Here is a 15,538-nt window from a genome sequence, read left to right as displayed (position 1 = left end):
AGAGAGAAATAGAGAGAGAGAGAAAGAAAGAGAGAAAAGGAGAGAGAGAAAGAAAGGGAGAAAGGGAGAGAGAACGAGAGAGAGAGAGAGAGAGAGAGAGAGAGAGAGAGAGAGAGAGAGAGAGAGAGAGAAGGACAGTGACAGAGGGATAGAAAGTGAGGGATGAAGTATCCGTCTGTGTCAGTGAGTAACTCCTTGTTGGACATGGATGTAGCCAACTACAGTGAGGGACTGGACCCAACGTACAGCACCCTGGGCTTCGAACACGCTGACGTCCTCTATGGTGGGAGGGGTGAGTGGACTGGACACAGACACAGACACACACACACGGTCTACTAAAATGACAGGTTAACAGGTGCTAGCATCATGTCTGTGTGGTCGGTTTGTGTCTTCTGAAATCTGAAGTTGAATATTCTTCATCCTGATCCTTCTACCAGCACTCAGTAATGATTAGTAGAATACATTATCTGACACACACTGTGAAATATCACTAACTGATGTCTGACTTCAGTAAAAAGCCTAAAGTCAACCTTACCTTGAATATAGGCATTCAAATGTGATATTGTACATTTAGTCCAGTAGATAAGCTCCCAAAAAAGACCATATTGTTCGATTTGGTATAGAATCGTGAAAATTGACACACTGGTATAATTTTTCTTGCTGAACAAAACCTGATATGGTGCCATTTCAGAAAAGCCTTGGGTCGGACTGTATGGCCCCCTGTAGGTGAATGGTGAAAATACGTTTTGGGTCATGGCTTCCCTTGTGTTGGGTCTATGTGGCCCCAAAATAGTTTAAAATGTTTGTATTGGTTTTGGGGCAACACATTTAATCAACAATGAAAACCATATGGTCTTTGTTTTGACCTTGATGAAGGACCACAATGGAAATAACCTGTTAAGCTTTATTGTGTTATCCTTGATGATTTTCTTAAATTGTATGTGTATTTTACAAATTGTCAAATAAATTCAATCAATCAATCAATAAACAATGATGAAAAACCATCACCAGCAATCGCAGTAAAATTGGGATATTCTCACTTTCAAAGTTACTTTTTACACAAGTTATATCAGTGATCCCTGAAGTCTACACTCTTAGAAAAAAAGGTGCTATGTAGAACCTAAAATGGGTCTTCGGCTGTCCCTATAGGAGAACCCTTTCAAGAACCATTTTTGGTTCCAGGTAGAACCCTTTTGGTTCCAGGTAGAACCCTTTTGGTTCCAGGTAGAACCCCTTTGGGTTCCATGAAGAACCCTGTTCTCCTATGGGGACAGCCGAAGAACCCTTTTGGAACTCTTTTTTCTAAGAGTGTACTGGTTACAATGATATATAATATGATATTATATACTGTGTCACTTTTAAGAAATGTGACAGTAGATAAAATCCAATAGGAATACACTATGTCCAGCAGAGAGATAGGTAACCCATTTGAACAAAATGCCTTTATGGTGACACAATACAACTTTTACAAAAAGCCAGGATATGCCTTACTAAAGATGTCTAGGTATAGTGCCATTGCAGATTTAACCTATTACACTGAACATAAGATGGCGCTGTAGTGGATAGCTGCCGTCTTACGAGCTTTTGACCAATTCTGCTATTTTGTGTTTTTTAGACTGATCTTAACTGTGGTTTTTAACGTTATGTTACCTCAATCATTTCCTTTGACCAAAATAATCTTATGGACATCAGAACATCGATTTGGATGAAGATTTCTACTTCAACGAGTTGGCAGCTCTGGGTGTTCTGCTTACCCCAGACCAGGCTATGATCCCTGGGTGTCACGAGTTACAAAGCCAGAACCCAGAAGCAGACCAGGACAAGGTAAGTTGAAACGAAGGTGAGTGTTTATTTACAAATTCAAGAGTGGTGCTGAATAATCCAGGGAACAGAGCGGGCGGCGTTGATTAGTTGTTGGGGGTGCAGTGGTTGATCCCATCATGGCTCGGCAGCCGCCGACCACCAGGCAGAGGTTGGATGAAGGTTCCGGACGAGTGACTGCAGATGGAACAAAACGGAGGTAAGTAAACAATAAACCAACAAGGTGCAAAAACAACAAAACTAACGCTAGAAGCTCTAAGACTGATACTCTGGTAAACCTACTGTTCATGGCTAACGATCCGGCAGGGAATGGATGTTAGGCCAGAGCCTAAGAAGGGTGATGATCAAGACCAGGTGTGCAGATTGCTGATGGGATGCAGGTGCGGAAATCAAGAGAGCTCCCCGGAGCGTTCCAGAACCCTCGGGAAACTGGAGATCCCGAGCAGAAAAACTAGTCCACAGACAGGACCCGACTCAGACTGCCGGGATCGTTACACTGGGACTCGAAAGAGGACGCGACGGCGAAAGAGAGGCAATGAGGCGGCTTCATGATTAGACTACGTTGGCGAGCATCTGGACCGCCAAAGCTCACATCATTCACCGGCTTCATTAATAAGTGCATCAATGACGTCGTCCCAACAGTGACATATCCCAACCAAAAGCCATGGATTACAGGCAACATCCGCACTGAGCTACAGGCTGGAGCTGCCGCTTTCAAGGAGCGGGACACTAATCCGGATGCTTATAAGAAATCCCACTACGACCTCCGAGAAGCCATCAAACAGGCAAAGCGTCAATACAGGACTAAGATCGAATCCTACTATGCCGGCTCTGACGCTCGTCAGATGTGGCAGGGATTGCAAACTATTACGGATTACAAAGGGAAAGCCAGCCGCGAGCTGACCAGTGACACGAGCCTACCAGACGAGCTAAATGCCTTCACTTCGAGGCAAGCAACACTGAACCATGGATGAAAGCACCAGCTGTTTGGGACAACTGTGTGATCTCGCTCTCTGTAGCCGATGTGAGTAATACCTTTGAACAGGTTAACCTTTACAAGGCCGCAGGGCCAAACGGATTACCAGGACGTGTACTCAGAGCATGCGCTGACCAGCTGGCGGGTGTCTTCACTGACATTTTCAACGACTCCCTGACCCAGTCTGTAATATCTACATGTTTCAAGCAGACCACCATAGTCCCTGTGCCCAAGAATGCCAAGTTAACTTGTCTAAATGACTATCACGCCGTAGCAGTCGAATTTGTAGCCATGAAATGCTTTGAAAGGCTGGTCATGGCCCACATCAACACCATCATCCCAGACACCCTGGACCCATTCCAATTCACATACCACCCGAACAGATCCACAGATGACGCAATTTCTATTGCACTCCACACTGCCCTTTCCCACCTGGACAAGAGGAACACCTATATGAGAATGCTGTTCATTGACTACTGCTCATTGTTCAACACCATAGTGCCCTCCAAGCTCATCACTAAGTTCAGGACCCTGGGACTTAACACCTCCCTCTGCAACTGGATTCTGGAATTCCTGATGGGCCGCCCACAGGTGGTGAGGGTATGCAACAACACATCTGCCACCCTGTTCACCCATGACTGCGTGGCAGCGCACGACTCCAACACCATCATTAAGTTTGCTGACGGCACGACGGAGGTAGGCCTGATCACCGATGATGAAGAGACCACCTATAGGGAGGAAGTCCGTGACCTGGCAGTGTGGTGTCAGGACAACAACCTCGACAGGACTGTAGTGGGGCGGGTCAAGAGCTTCAATTTCCTCGGTGTCAACATCACTAAGGAATCAACATGGTTCAAACACACCAACACAGTCGTGAAGAAGGCACGACAATGCCTCTTCCCCCTCAGGAGGCTAAAAAGATTTGGCATGGGCCCTCAGATCCTCAAAAGGTTCTACAGCTGCACCATTAAGAGCATCCTGACTGGCTGCATCACCGCCTGGTACGGCAGCTGCAAAGCAGCCGACCGCAAGGCGCTACAGAGGGTGGTGAGTACGACCCAGTACAACATTGTCAAGACTCTAGCCACCCAAGTCACAGACTATTGTCTCTGCTACCGCACGGCAAGCGGTACCGATGCACCAAGTCTGGAACCAACAGGACCCTGAACAGTTTATACCCCTAAGCCATAAGACTACTAAATAGTTAACCAAATAGCTACAGGAACTAGTTGCATTGACCCTAACTCTAACTGCATTGCACTAACTCTTTTGACTCATCACATACGCTGCTGCTATTGTTTATTATCTATCCTGTTACCTAGTCACTTTACCCCTACCTATATGTACATATCTACCTCATTTACCACGTACCCCTGCACATCGACTCGGTACTGGTACCCCGTGTATATAGCCAACTTATCGTTACTCATTGTGTATTTATTCCTCGTGTTTTAATTATTTTTCTATATTTTTCTCTGTTGTTTACAAAGCATGTGATAAATACAATTTGATTTGATTTTCTAGGGCAGCAGTTTTCCAATATGGTCGCCAACCAGCTCCATGGCTGTATTTCCATAGATAATTGCTATGTAATGCCCACTGATGGCTTAAAATGCGATGTGGAGAACACAATCAAACAACCAAAATATGCACACAATTATTTTGGCCATCCAGCTCCATGGGGCCAAATTAGAGCAGTTTCACCTGTCTGAATAACATTGATTGTCATTTGTCATTCTGCTTATTCACTCACAATCCCTAATGCACTTAAAAAGAACAGTTGAATATTGTATCTATCCATTAATTAATTATCCATTAATGATAAGAGGTCTGTTTCGATAGGAATCTACAGTGTGTCATAAAGACAGCTTTATTGTGGCTTTAAAGTATGAAAAGAAGTTGGAACATCCACTGATGTCATCTCAACACGTGAACTGATAAAAATACGATTAAAGGGAAGTTGGTCAAACATTGACTTTCTTCTCTTTGGCATTGTCAAGATGTATTCTTCCACCTTGGACATGGTTGGTGTATGCAGGAATATGTCTGGTGTGAGTAGAGACATGAATGCACAGATTACAGGAGATGTATTCCTGTGTGTTTGTCTTTGTTGGTATTTGATCAGATGGTTTTGGTCTAGAGACCGATTCAGACCACATCCTGGGTCTTTGTCTCAATACACTGGATCTTGTTCTTAGTCTGGGTCTGCAGGGGTTGGAACTTGGCCTGGTTCTATATTTTTGAGGCCTCCTCTCTTGACTCCATCTATGAAGCCATGTAGATACAAAAACCCTAGATAACATGGTTTTGGAGTGTGGTTTAATATTATTGCTGTCCATTTATCTCAGATTGTTTATGAACTTTTATTTATAAATCCCAATGTTGCCCTGAGTACAACATTTCTCACAAACAGGAAGAGAAATGTACATTACAAATAAAACAAGAAGAATAAAAATAACCACTAGGCACAACCTCAACACCACAATTTCAACAAATAAGCCAGATGAATGCACCCAAAGCGTTCCTAATCAAACCTGTTCCCACTGTCCTCCATACTGTAATAGGCAGATAGCAGTCAGCTAGTACAAAGCTATAGTCACTGTCCTTCTCTTCCTTTGTCAAGACGCCTTGATTTCACATGCACAAAACGAATGATTGATTTCCCTATTTCAACTGAAGAGGTTTTTCTGATGGCAGGAGGATGCACATGTGTATGTGTGTGTGCATGTGTGTGTGCATGCGTACAACCTTTCCTGTGACCATAAAACTTGCATTAGCTCACTGCACTTACAGCTAGACATAAGCTCAGCAGGCTAACCCAGTCTTTGGATAATGTATGTGTTCCAGACAGTATGCCAGCGGAGCCGGGCCTGTCCCCGGCAGACGTAGTGAATGCTAACTGTGCTATCTGTGGAGACAAGGCTACAGGGAAACACTACGGAGCCTCCAGCTGTGACGGATGTAAAGGCTTCTTCAGACGCTCCATACGCAAGAACCACGTCTACTCCTGCAGGTAGGTGTGTGTGCCCGTGTGTTCAGCTTTCAGCTGCAGCCACCAGAGACTGTGTCTATTATAACAACAAACATAACATGAGATATTAACGTTACTGTAATCATTACACTGCTGCAGGTACAGAAGTCACTAGTTGGTAATGCTGGAACGAACAGAACTACAAGGCAGGCCCGTAGAGTTCAGATATTGACAGTGATCCTGTGTTGTATCTGTCTGTGCGTCTCCAGGTTTAACCGTCAGTGTGTGGTGGACAAGGACAAGAGGAACCAGTGTCGGTTCTGCAGACTCCACAAGTGTTTCAGAGCTGGCATGAAGAAAGAAGGTCGGCCACATCAAACCAGTACTACTGAATACCAATACAATACCATTAATGTACAGGCTTTTGTTCCAGCCCAGCACTAACTCTGTACTCTCAAATGAAACGTATTACATGATGAAAAGAGAAGTAGTAAGTGTGAGGAGGGAATCAGGACTGGGAGGTTGAAACTATGGATTCTGGGAAGTTGAAACTATGGATATTAGGTGGTTGGGAGGCTGAAACTATGGATGATGGGTGGCTGTGAGGTTGAAACTATGGATACTGGGTGGCTGGGAGGTTGAAACTATGGATACTGGGTGGCTGGGATTTTGAAATGATGTATGCTGGGTGGCTGGGAGGGTGAAACTATGGATACTGGGTGACTGGGAGGCTGAAACTATAGATACAGGGTGGTTGGGAGGCTGAAACTATGGCAACTAGGTGGCTGGGAGGTTGAAGCTATGGATACTGAGTGGCTGGGAGGTTGAAACTATAGATGCTGGGTGGCTGGGATGTTGAAACTATGGGTGCTTGGTGGTTGGGATGCTGAAACTATGGATACTGGGTGGCTGTGAGGTTGAAAGTATGGATACTGGGTGGCTGTGAGGTTGAAAGTATGGATACAGGGTGGTTGGGAGGTTGAAACTATACCGGGTGTTTGGGAGGCTGAAACTATGGATACTGGGTGACTGGGAGGTTGAATATATTGATACTGGGTGGCTGGGAGGCTGAAACTAACTCTGGGAGGCTGGGAGGCTGAATCTATGGATGCTGGCTGGCTGTGAGGTTGAAACTATGGATACCGGGTGCTTGGGAGGCTGAAACGATGGATACTGGGTGGCTGGGAGGTTGAAACTATACCGGGTGTTTGGGAGGCTGAAACTATACCAGGTGTTTGGGAGGTTGAAACTATGGATACTGGGTGACTGGGAGGCTGAATCTATGGATGCTGGGTGGCTGGGAGGTTGAAACTATGGATACCGGGTGCTTGGGAGGCTGAAACGATGGATACTGGTTGGTTGGGAGGTTGAAACTATGGGTGCTTGGTGGTTGGGATGCTGAAACTATGGATACTGGTTGACTGGGAGGTTGGATCTATTGATACTGGGTGGCTGGGAGGTTGAAACTATACTGGGTGTTTGGGAGGCTGAAACTATACCAGGTGTTTGGGAGGCTGAAACTATGGATACTGGGTGACTGGGAGGCTGAATCTATGGATGCTGGGTGGCTGGGAGGTTGAAACTATGGATACCGGGTGCTTGGGAGGCTGAAACTATGGATACTGGTTGGTTGGGAGGTTGAAACTATGGGTGCTTGGTGGTTGGGATGCTGAAACTATGGATACTGGTTGACTGGGAGGTTGAAACTGGATACTTGGTGGCTGGGAGGTTGAAACTGTGGATGCTGGGTGGCTGGGAGGCTGAAACTATGGATGCTGGGTGGCTGGGATGTTGAAACTATGGATTCTGGGTGGCAGGGAGGTTGAAACCATGGATACTGGGTGGCTGGGATTTTGAAACTATGGATGCTGGGTGGCTGGGAGGCTGAAACTATGGATACTGGGTGGTTGGGAGGCTGAAACTATTGATACTAGGTGGCTGTGATGCTGAAACTATGGATACTGGGTGACTGGGAGGCTGAAACTATAGATACAGGGTGGTTGGGAGGCTGAAACTATGGCAACTAGGTGGCTGGGAGGTTGAAGCTATGGATACTGAGTGGCTGGGAGGTTGAAACTATGGATGCTGGGTGGCTGGGATGTTGAAACTATGGGTGCTTGGTGGTTGGGATGCTGAAACTATGGATACTGGGTGGCTGTGAGGTTGAAAGTATGGATACTGGTTGGCTGGGAGGTTGAAACTATGGATACAGTGTGGTTGGGAGGTTGAAACTATGCCGGGTGTTTGGGAGGCTGAAACTATGGATACTGGGTGACTGGTAGGTTGAATCTATTAATACTGGGTGGCTGGAAGGTTGAAACTATGGATGCTGGGTGGCTGGGAGGCTGAAACTGGATACTTGGTGGCTGGGAGGTTGAAACTATGGATACTTGGTGGCTGGGAGTTTGAAACTATGGATGCTTGGTGGTTGGGATGCTGAAACTATGGATACTGGTTGACTGGGAGGTTGAAAGTATGGATTTTGGGTGGCTGGGAGGCTGAAACTATGGATACTGGGTGGCTGGGAGGTTGAAACTATGGATTCTGGGTGTCTGGGAGGCTAAAACTATGGATACTTGGTGGCTGGGAGGTTGAAACTATGGATTCTGGGTGGCTGGGAGGCTGAAACTAAGGATACTTGGTGGCTGGCAGGTTGAAACTATGGATTCTGGGTGGCTGGGAGGCTGAAACTATGGATACTGGGTGGTTGGGAGGTTGAAACTATGGATGCTGGGTGGCTGGGAGGCTGAAACTATGGATACTGGGTGGTTGGGAGGTTGAAACTATGGATACTGGGTGGCTGGGAGGTTGAAACTATGGATGCTGGGTGGCGGGGAGGCTGAAACTATGGATACTGGGTGGTTGGGAGGTTGAAACTATGGATACTGAGTGGCTGGGAGGTTGAAACTATGGATACTGGGTGGCTGGGAGGCTGAAACTATGGATTCTGGGTGGCTGGGAGGTTGAAACTATGGATACTGGGTGGCTGGGAGGTTGAAACTATGGATACTGGGTGGCTGGGAGGCTGAAACTGGATACTTGGGGGCTGGGAGGTTGAAACTATGGATACTTGGTGGCTGGGAGGCTGAAACTTGCTCTGGGAGTCTGGGAGGCTGAAACTAACTCTGCCATAAACCAGACATGAATGCTGTGAATGCTGTGTTTATGAGGGGTATCAGAGAAGGATTGTGTGTGTTTGTGTCTTTGTGTGTGTGTTTGTGTCTTTTTGTGTTTGTTTGTGTGTTTGTGTGTGTGTGTTTGTGGGCCCTATAACCTTGGCAGAGAGCTTTACGACATGCAAATCATGTGCCTTTCAGACAAGTTGGTCAGGGCTGCTATTGGTTAATGTTTGACTTCACCTCTCTACACTGCTATTTTTCTAGGATGGTTTGGTCAGCATTTCAAAATGATTTATTATGATATTGCAGCAATTTCAGGGGGTAGCCAAATGGCACTGGAATCAAACCAGATCCATGTGTTTGTAAGTCTTACACCTTAGCCTTGAGAAATGTTAACATAGTAATATCATAGTGATATATCTCATCTGATGTGTGTATGTGTGTATTTCAGCGGTTCAGAATGAGAGAGATCGTATCAGCTCTAGAAGAAGTGTTCAGGACAATCAGGATCTCCTACCTATCACTATTCTGGCCCAAGCAGAGTCACTGTCTCAACAGGTAACACACACACACACACACACACACACACACACACACACACACACACACACACACACAATTGCTCTAAGTAATCATTATCAGGTCACTGTAGAAGGTGGTTCATATCTTCATGATTGTTTCCATTCCTCTGCATGACATCTCACTCCCCTCTCTCTCTAGATCAGTGTATCCAGTCCCAGTGGTGCAGTAGATGTATCAGAACAGAAGTCGGCTGGTGTGGGTGATGTCTGTGACTCCATGAGACAACAGCTGCTTGTGTTGGTGGAATGGGCCAAGTACATTCCTGCCTTCGGAGAGCTGCCCCTGGACGACCAGGTACACAACCTGACTAGGCTAGGCCAACCAACTACACGACTACCAAGAAGTGACTGGAACTGGAACTGAAACTAAACAGTGGTTACCAAAGACTCAACTAAAGGCTTTTGAATGTGCCTGTGACCTTCCAGAAACACAAAGTAATATTTCTTCAGTCCGTAGCTAATGGTTTAGAGTCACATGATGCTGAGATGTTTGGTCACTGATGTCCTTGTTTCTCACGCTGTGTGTGTGTTTTGTGTGTGTGTGTGTGTGTGTGTGTGTTTTGTGTGTGTGTGTGTGTTTGTCCAGGTGAGTCTGCTCAGGGCTCATGCAGGGGAACACCTTCTACTTGGGGTCGCCAAGAGGTCAATGCCTTATAAGGACTTCCTGCTCCTTGGTAAGAACTGACCAATCACCTCTCCTTCATGCCTCAGTAACACCCAGTCAAAACTTGCCATACTGCTTTGCCAAGCTTGTTTTAAGGCTAACAGGTCGTTGCCCTGCAAGACTGTTATTCACCCTGATAATCATTGACTCAAGGCTTTGTCTATGGAGGCCTCTGACTTAAACACTTCTTATCAGAGAGAAATACATGGAAGACACTTTACTTGGATTGCCCCTACAGATGATTTGTAAAACTATCCAAATAATGAGTTAGTAAGTGGTGATACCATCACTCAGACGCAGGCACTAACACACACACACCATCACACACACACACACACACACACACACACACACACACACACACACAGTAATACAATGCTATTTATCTGGAAACAAATGAATAACAGACATTCAGAATGCACTCAGCATGTACTGCACTGACACGACTGACTGATGATTGGTTGAAAGAAATGGATAATAATAAGATAGTGGGAGCGGTTAGATTTCACTGCAGCCTTTGATATTATTGACCAATAACCTGCTGTTGAGAAAAGTGATGTGTTATGGCTTTTCAGCCATATCGTGGATTGGGAGCCACAGTATCTCAATGTAATATAACAGAGGGTTTTCTTTAATGGAAGCTTCTCTAATGTCAAACATGTGAAGTGTGGTGTACACAAAAAAAAAGAATAATTAATGTGTTGGAAATTCCAAATAGTTTGCATAGTCAACTTACACACAGCACTGACACACACACTTACCCCACCAGACATGCCACCAGGGGTCTTTTCACAGTCCCCAGGTCCAGAACTAATTCAAGGAAGCATACAGTATTATACAGAGCCATTATTGCATTAGCGCAAGTGAACAGCAAACCTGGTTTCAAAAAAACTAATAAAGCAACACCTCACGGCACAACGCCTCTCCCCATGTGACCTACTTGTTGTGTGTATGTACTGACATGTATGTGTAACTGATAGATGCTCACACACTACATGTTCAAATGGATGTATTTTTGTCTGTAATGTCTTTTTTGTTATGTGTCGGACCCCAGCAAGACTAGCTGTCGCCATTGGTGTCGGCTAATGGGGATCCTGATAAATCTAATCAAAAACCAAATCACTAACAGACACACACAAACAGTACATCCCCCATAACACGTGGAAAACACACACTCAACCCCCCTCCCAAAACACACACTGATCTCCCCCCCCTCCCTCTCCAGGTAATGGGTGTGTGATCCATGGTAGCAGTGCGGAGCCGGAGATGGGTCGTGTAGCTAACCGTGTTCTAGGTGAGCTGGTCCTGCCCTTCCAGGACATCCAGATAGATGACAATGAGTATGCTGCTCTCAAGGCCATCGTCTTCTTTGACCCTGGTAAGCACTTTAACGCCTCCGTACCAGGCAACCTTCCACACACACCACACACACTTTTACACACCACACACACTTTTACACACCACACACACTCATACACACCACACACACTCATACACATCACACACACCACACACACTCATACACACCACACACACCACACACACACATACACATCACACACACTTTTACACCCCACACACACCACACACACTTTTACACACCACACACACCACACACACTCATACACACCACACACAACCCACACACACCCATACACACCACACACACTTTTACACACTTTTACACCACACACACTCATACACACCACACACACCACACACACTCATACACACCACACACAGCACACACACTCATACACACCACACACACTTTTACACACCACACACAGCACACACACTCATACACACCCATACACACCACACACACTCATACACACCACACACACACCCCACACCCCACACACCACACAATAGCTTTATTTATTCAATCGAACAAAGTTAATTTGAATGGTTTTGTTAATCATTGACATGTGACTGTTCTCTGTTCCCTTTGTTCCACCAGACACCAATAGTCTTCACACATTCATATCATATCATTCACCCATACATTTTCTCCCTCTCCCTTCACCCCTTCATCCGTTCATCCCTCCTTCTCTCCAGATGCCAAGTCTCTGCGTGATCCGTCGAAGATCAAGGCGATGCGTCTGCAGGTCCAGATGAGTCTAGAGGACTATATTAACGACCGTCAGTATGACTCCAGAGGGAGGTTCGGAGAGCTGCTGCTACTGCTGCCTACTCTACAGTCCATCACCTGGCAGATGATAGAACAACTGCAGTTTGTTAAACTCTATGGCCTGGCCAAGATCGACAACCTACTGCAGGAGATGCTGCTGGGAGGTGGGTGTATGATAACAGAACATTGATAATATTGATAAGCAATATAGATGTTGTGACGCTACTTTGAGGTGAGTAGTAGTAGTGTACATTAACGGTGGACGAAAGCAAATATCTTCTCCTGTGTCCTCATTGGCTGGTTTGTCTGCCTGTCTCCAGGTCTGGCTTCAGAGGCAACCCACCTGCACCACCCAGGTCACACCCAGTTAGCCCAGGACCCTTTGACTGGACACACACTGGTCATCAGCACCATGCCTGCTACACACACTTCTCAGATAGGTAAGATACACACACACATGTATGCAGTTGGGCATTCACTGGCAAGCAACCATGACTGCTCCATATTACTCTCTCTGTCCCTCTGGTGTGGCTCAACTCTCTCTCTCTCTCTCTACCCCCCCTCTCTCTCTCTCTCTCTCTCTCTCTACCCCCCCTCTCTCTCTCTCTCTCTCTCTCTCTCTCTCTACCCCCCTCTCTCTCTCTCTCTCTCTCTCTCTCTCTCTCTCTCTCTCTCTCTCTCTCTCTCTCTCTCCCCCTCTCTCTCTCTCTCTCTCCCTCTCTCTCTCTCTCTCTACCCTCTCTCTCTCTCTCTCTCTCTCTCTCTCACCCTCTCTCTCTCTCTCTCTCTACCCCCCCTCTCTCTCTCTCTCTCTCTCTCTCTCTCTCTCTCTCTCTCTCTCTCCCCCCCTCTCTCTCTCTCTCTCTCCCTCTCTCTCTCTCTCTCTACCCTCTCTCTCTCTCTCTCTCTCTCCCTCTCTCTCTCTCTCTCTCTACTCTCTCTCTCTCTCTCTCTCTCTCTCTCTCTCTCCACCCTCTCTCTCTCTCTCTCTCTCTCTCTCTACCCCCCCTTCACTCCCTCTTCTCTCTTCACAGCGTCTCCAGACACTCCTATCCCGTCTCCTCCTCAGGGTCCAGAGATGTACAAGTCCTCTTCTAGCCCCTCCCTCCTGGTGGCCCCGCCCCTCCCACACAGACGTACCCACGATCCCTCCCTCTGAGTGTACAGCACCCGACCCGCGAATAACAAAACAGACAAAACATACTGTCAGCCATGAATGCAACCAAAACTACAGAAAGCCTGTTCGATGGGCCAAATACTAATTTGAGATCTACATTCCATGCGTAACTTGTAAACCATGCATTCAAATCAAATCAAATGTATTTATCAAGCCATTTTAACATCAGCAGATGTCACAAAGTGCTATACAGATACCTAGCCTAAAACCCCAAAAAGCAAGCAATGCAGATGTAGAAGCACGATCAATGGTAGTTTCAAAACTTGAGTTTGCCCTATGTGTTTAAAGGTGTAAAATATTTGATGTTTTCTCTCCATTCAGTGCCATAGGTTTTCACTCCAGTTCAGGAGTCTAGAAATGGAGTAATCTGTGTAAATTGTAGCATCTATAAATCATTAGAATATTCCTAGTCTCTGACCCTCTGTTATCATGATGTAAATGGGAGTGTGTATTTGAGCTTTCCGTAGGCACATCATTGAAGATGGAGCGAGAGATTTGCAAATCACCATGTACATTATATACAGTATGTGTTAACTAAAAGTGATTAGGACTGTGTTTGGAGCACATGATGTTCACGTGTTGCCATGTTGCTTGTATAACTATGTATAACTAACCATACATTTAGTTCCTAATCAACTCTGCAGTGGCTTTCAGTCTTTTGAGATTACTGTCATGATATGAAATTATATGACATTTTTCAAATTTGGTGTTTAAATTCAATTGAATATGTCAAATGAATCTTATTGGCCTTCGTTAGACTGTCGAATAGTGTATACAAATTAGAAAATGTAAGCTGTATATTGTTATTGAAACAGAACACTATTTTCAATGAATTGTAGCCTCTGCTTTTGTAGGCTTTTGCATGAACATGGACATAGTTATGAAAAAATACACACCGTAACAGAACTAACCCAGCAACCACGGTGTCCCACAGCAGAGAAAATATGGGTACTGGTTCCCCCATGTGGTTTAAATAGAAATAACAATCCTGCAATCACTAGATGGCCAAGGTGTCAATAATTGTCAGAGCTGATGATAAAGTATGTGAGGTGTTTGTTATTAATTAACTGAGTATTTTATATGATAATAATATATAAATAATAATATAGATAGGTTCCATATTCCATATGCTCCGTGACCTTTCACCCGACGGCTCCTATCACTGCTCTATTGGTCTAGGATATGTGGTGTGTGTCCATTTCTGTATTGGTCTGGGATATGCTGTTTGTTGATATGAGTTGAGTGAAAGTTGATACCAGCTGATGCTCATTTTGCCCTCTCACCTAAAAGAAAATGAGAAAACACAAACATAATCTAGAAATAAATAAACCCTACTCGTACTGAATGCTTTAGTGTGGTATGTTTACACTCAGGCTTGGGTAAGTTACTTTCCAAATGTAATCCGTTACAGTTACCTGTCCAAAATTGTAATCAGTAAGTAACATTTGGATTACCCAAACTCAGTAACGTAATCTGATTACATTCAGTTACTTTTAGATTACTCTCCCCTTAAACGGCATTAGAAGAAGGCAAAAATGAATATGACCAATTGAACAAAATGAATGCAGGATAAATCAATGTTAGAGTTTCCATAGCTGGCCATAAATGGATGTTGCATTTTACTTTATGGGTTATGTAGGCTTCTTCTAACCCATTGCTCTCTAATTCAATACAGATCATAAAACGATTAGGGTATATCTTTACAATAAAAACCAATTTCTGTCAGATTTCCAGTCATTCCAATTAATTGAATCTTCAACAATAGGACTTAGAAATATGGAAATATAGATTAGCCAAATTGTTTTACCTGAGCGTAATCCAAAAATTAAGGACTTATTATCCTACACTGTTGTTCATTTTGTTGTAATGGAGGACTGGTTGGGCTCATCGCTTTGAGTAAAAAAATAAATGCTGCTCTCATGGAATGACATGCTTTGAGCACTACCGAAAAGTGCTATTTGCATGTGAAAAATTAATGCCATATGCTGCATTTACTATAGGCCTATTGTTTACGCGTTTGTTGGTGACACTATGATATCTCAATAATTTGCAGCTGTTTAAGTCTATTAAAAGTGTGCGAATTTGAGCATGTGTT

The 15,538-nt window shown here is 44.9% G+C and overlaps 1 protein-coding gene across 3 annotated transcripts in view; it reads left to right on the top strand.

Moving 5' to 3' along the window:
- LOC121569326 (hepatocyte nuclear factor 4-gamma) overlaps positions 1-14,788 on the top strand; it is a 53,306-nt gene extending 38,518 nt beyond the window's left edge. The window contains exons 1-10 of one of the 3 annotated variants that reach the window (XM_041880190.2): positions 68-292; positions 5,645-5,810; positions 6,038-6,150; positions 9,339-9,445; positions 9,608-9,763; positions 10,055-10,142; positions 11,358-11,510; positions 12,194-12,430; positions 12,587-12,706; positions 13,301-14,788. In XM_041880190.2, the coding sequence (XP_041736124.1) occupies positions 163-292; positions 5,645-5,810; positions 6,038-6,150; positions 9,339-9,445; positions 9,608-9,763; positions 10,055-10,142; positions 11,358-11,510; positions 12,194-12,430; positions 12,587-12,706; positions 13,301-13,425 (1,395 nt within the window). In that variant the 5' untranslated portion in view covers positions 68-162 and the 3' untranslated portion in view covers positions 13,426-14,788. Of the gene's footprint in view, positions 1-67; positions 293-5,644; positions 5,811-6,037; positions 6,151-9,338; positions 9,446-9,607; positions 9,764-10,054; positions 10,143-11,357; positions 11,511-12,193; positions 12,431-12,586; positions 12,707-13,300 lie in introns of those variants that run through there. The other 2 variants (XM_041880191.2, XM_041880192.2) reach the window with 2 other exon arrangements.
- Positions 14,789-15,538: the final 750 nt, after the last annotated feature.

Source organism: Coregonus clupeaformis, chromosome 7 (genome assembly GCF_020615455.1).
Source record: "Coregonus clupeaformis isolate EN_2021a chromosome 7, ASM2061545v1, whole genome shotgun sequence".
Classification (NCBI taxonomy): domain Eukaryota; kingdom Metazoa; phylum Chordata; class Actinopteri; order Salmoniformes; family Salmonidae; genus Coregonus; species Coregonus clupeaformis.
This window is presented reverse-complemented; position numbering and strand designations above follow the sequence as displayed.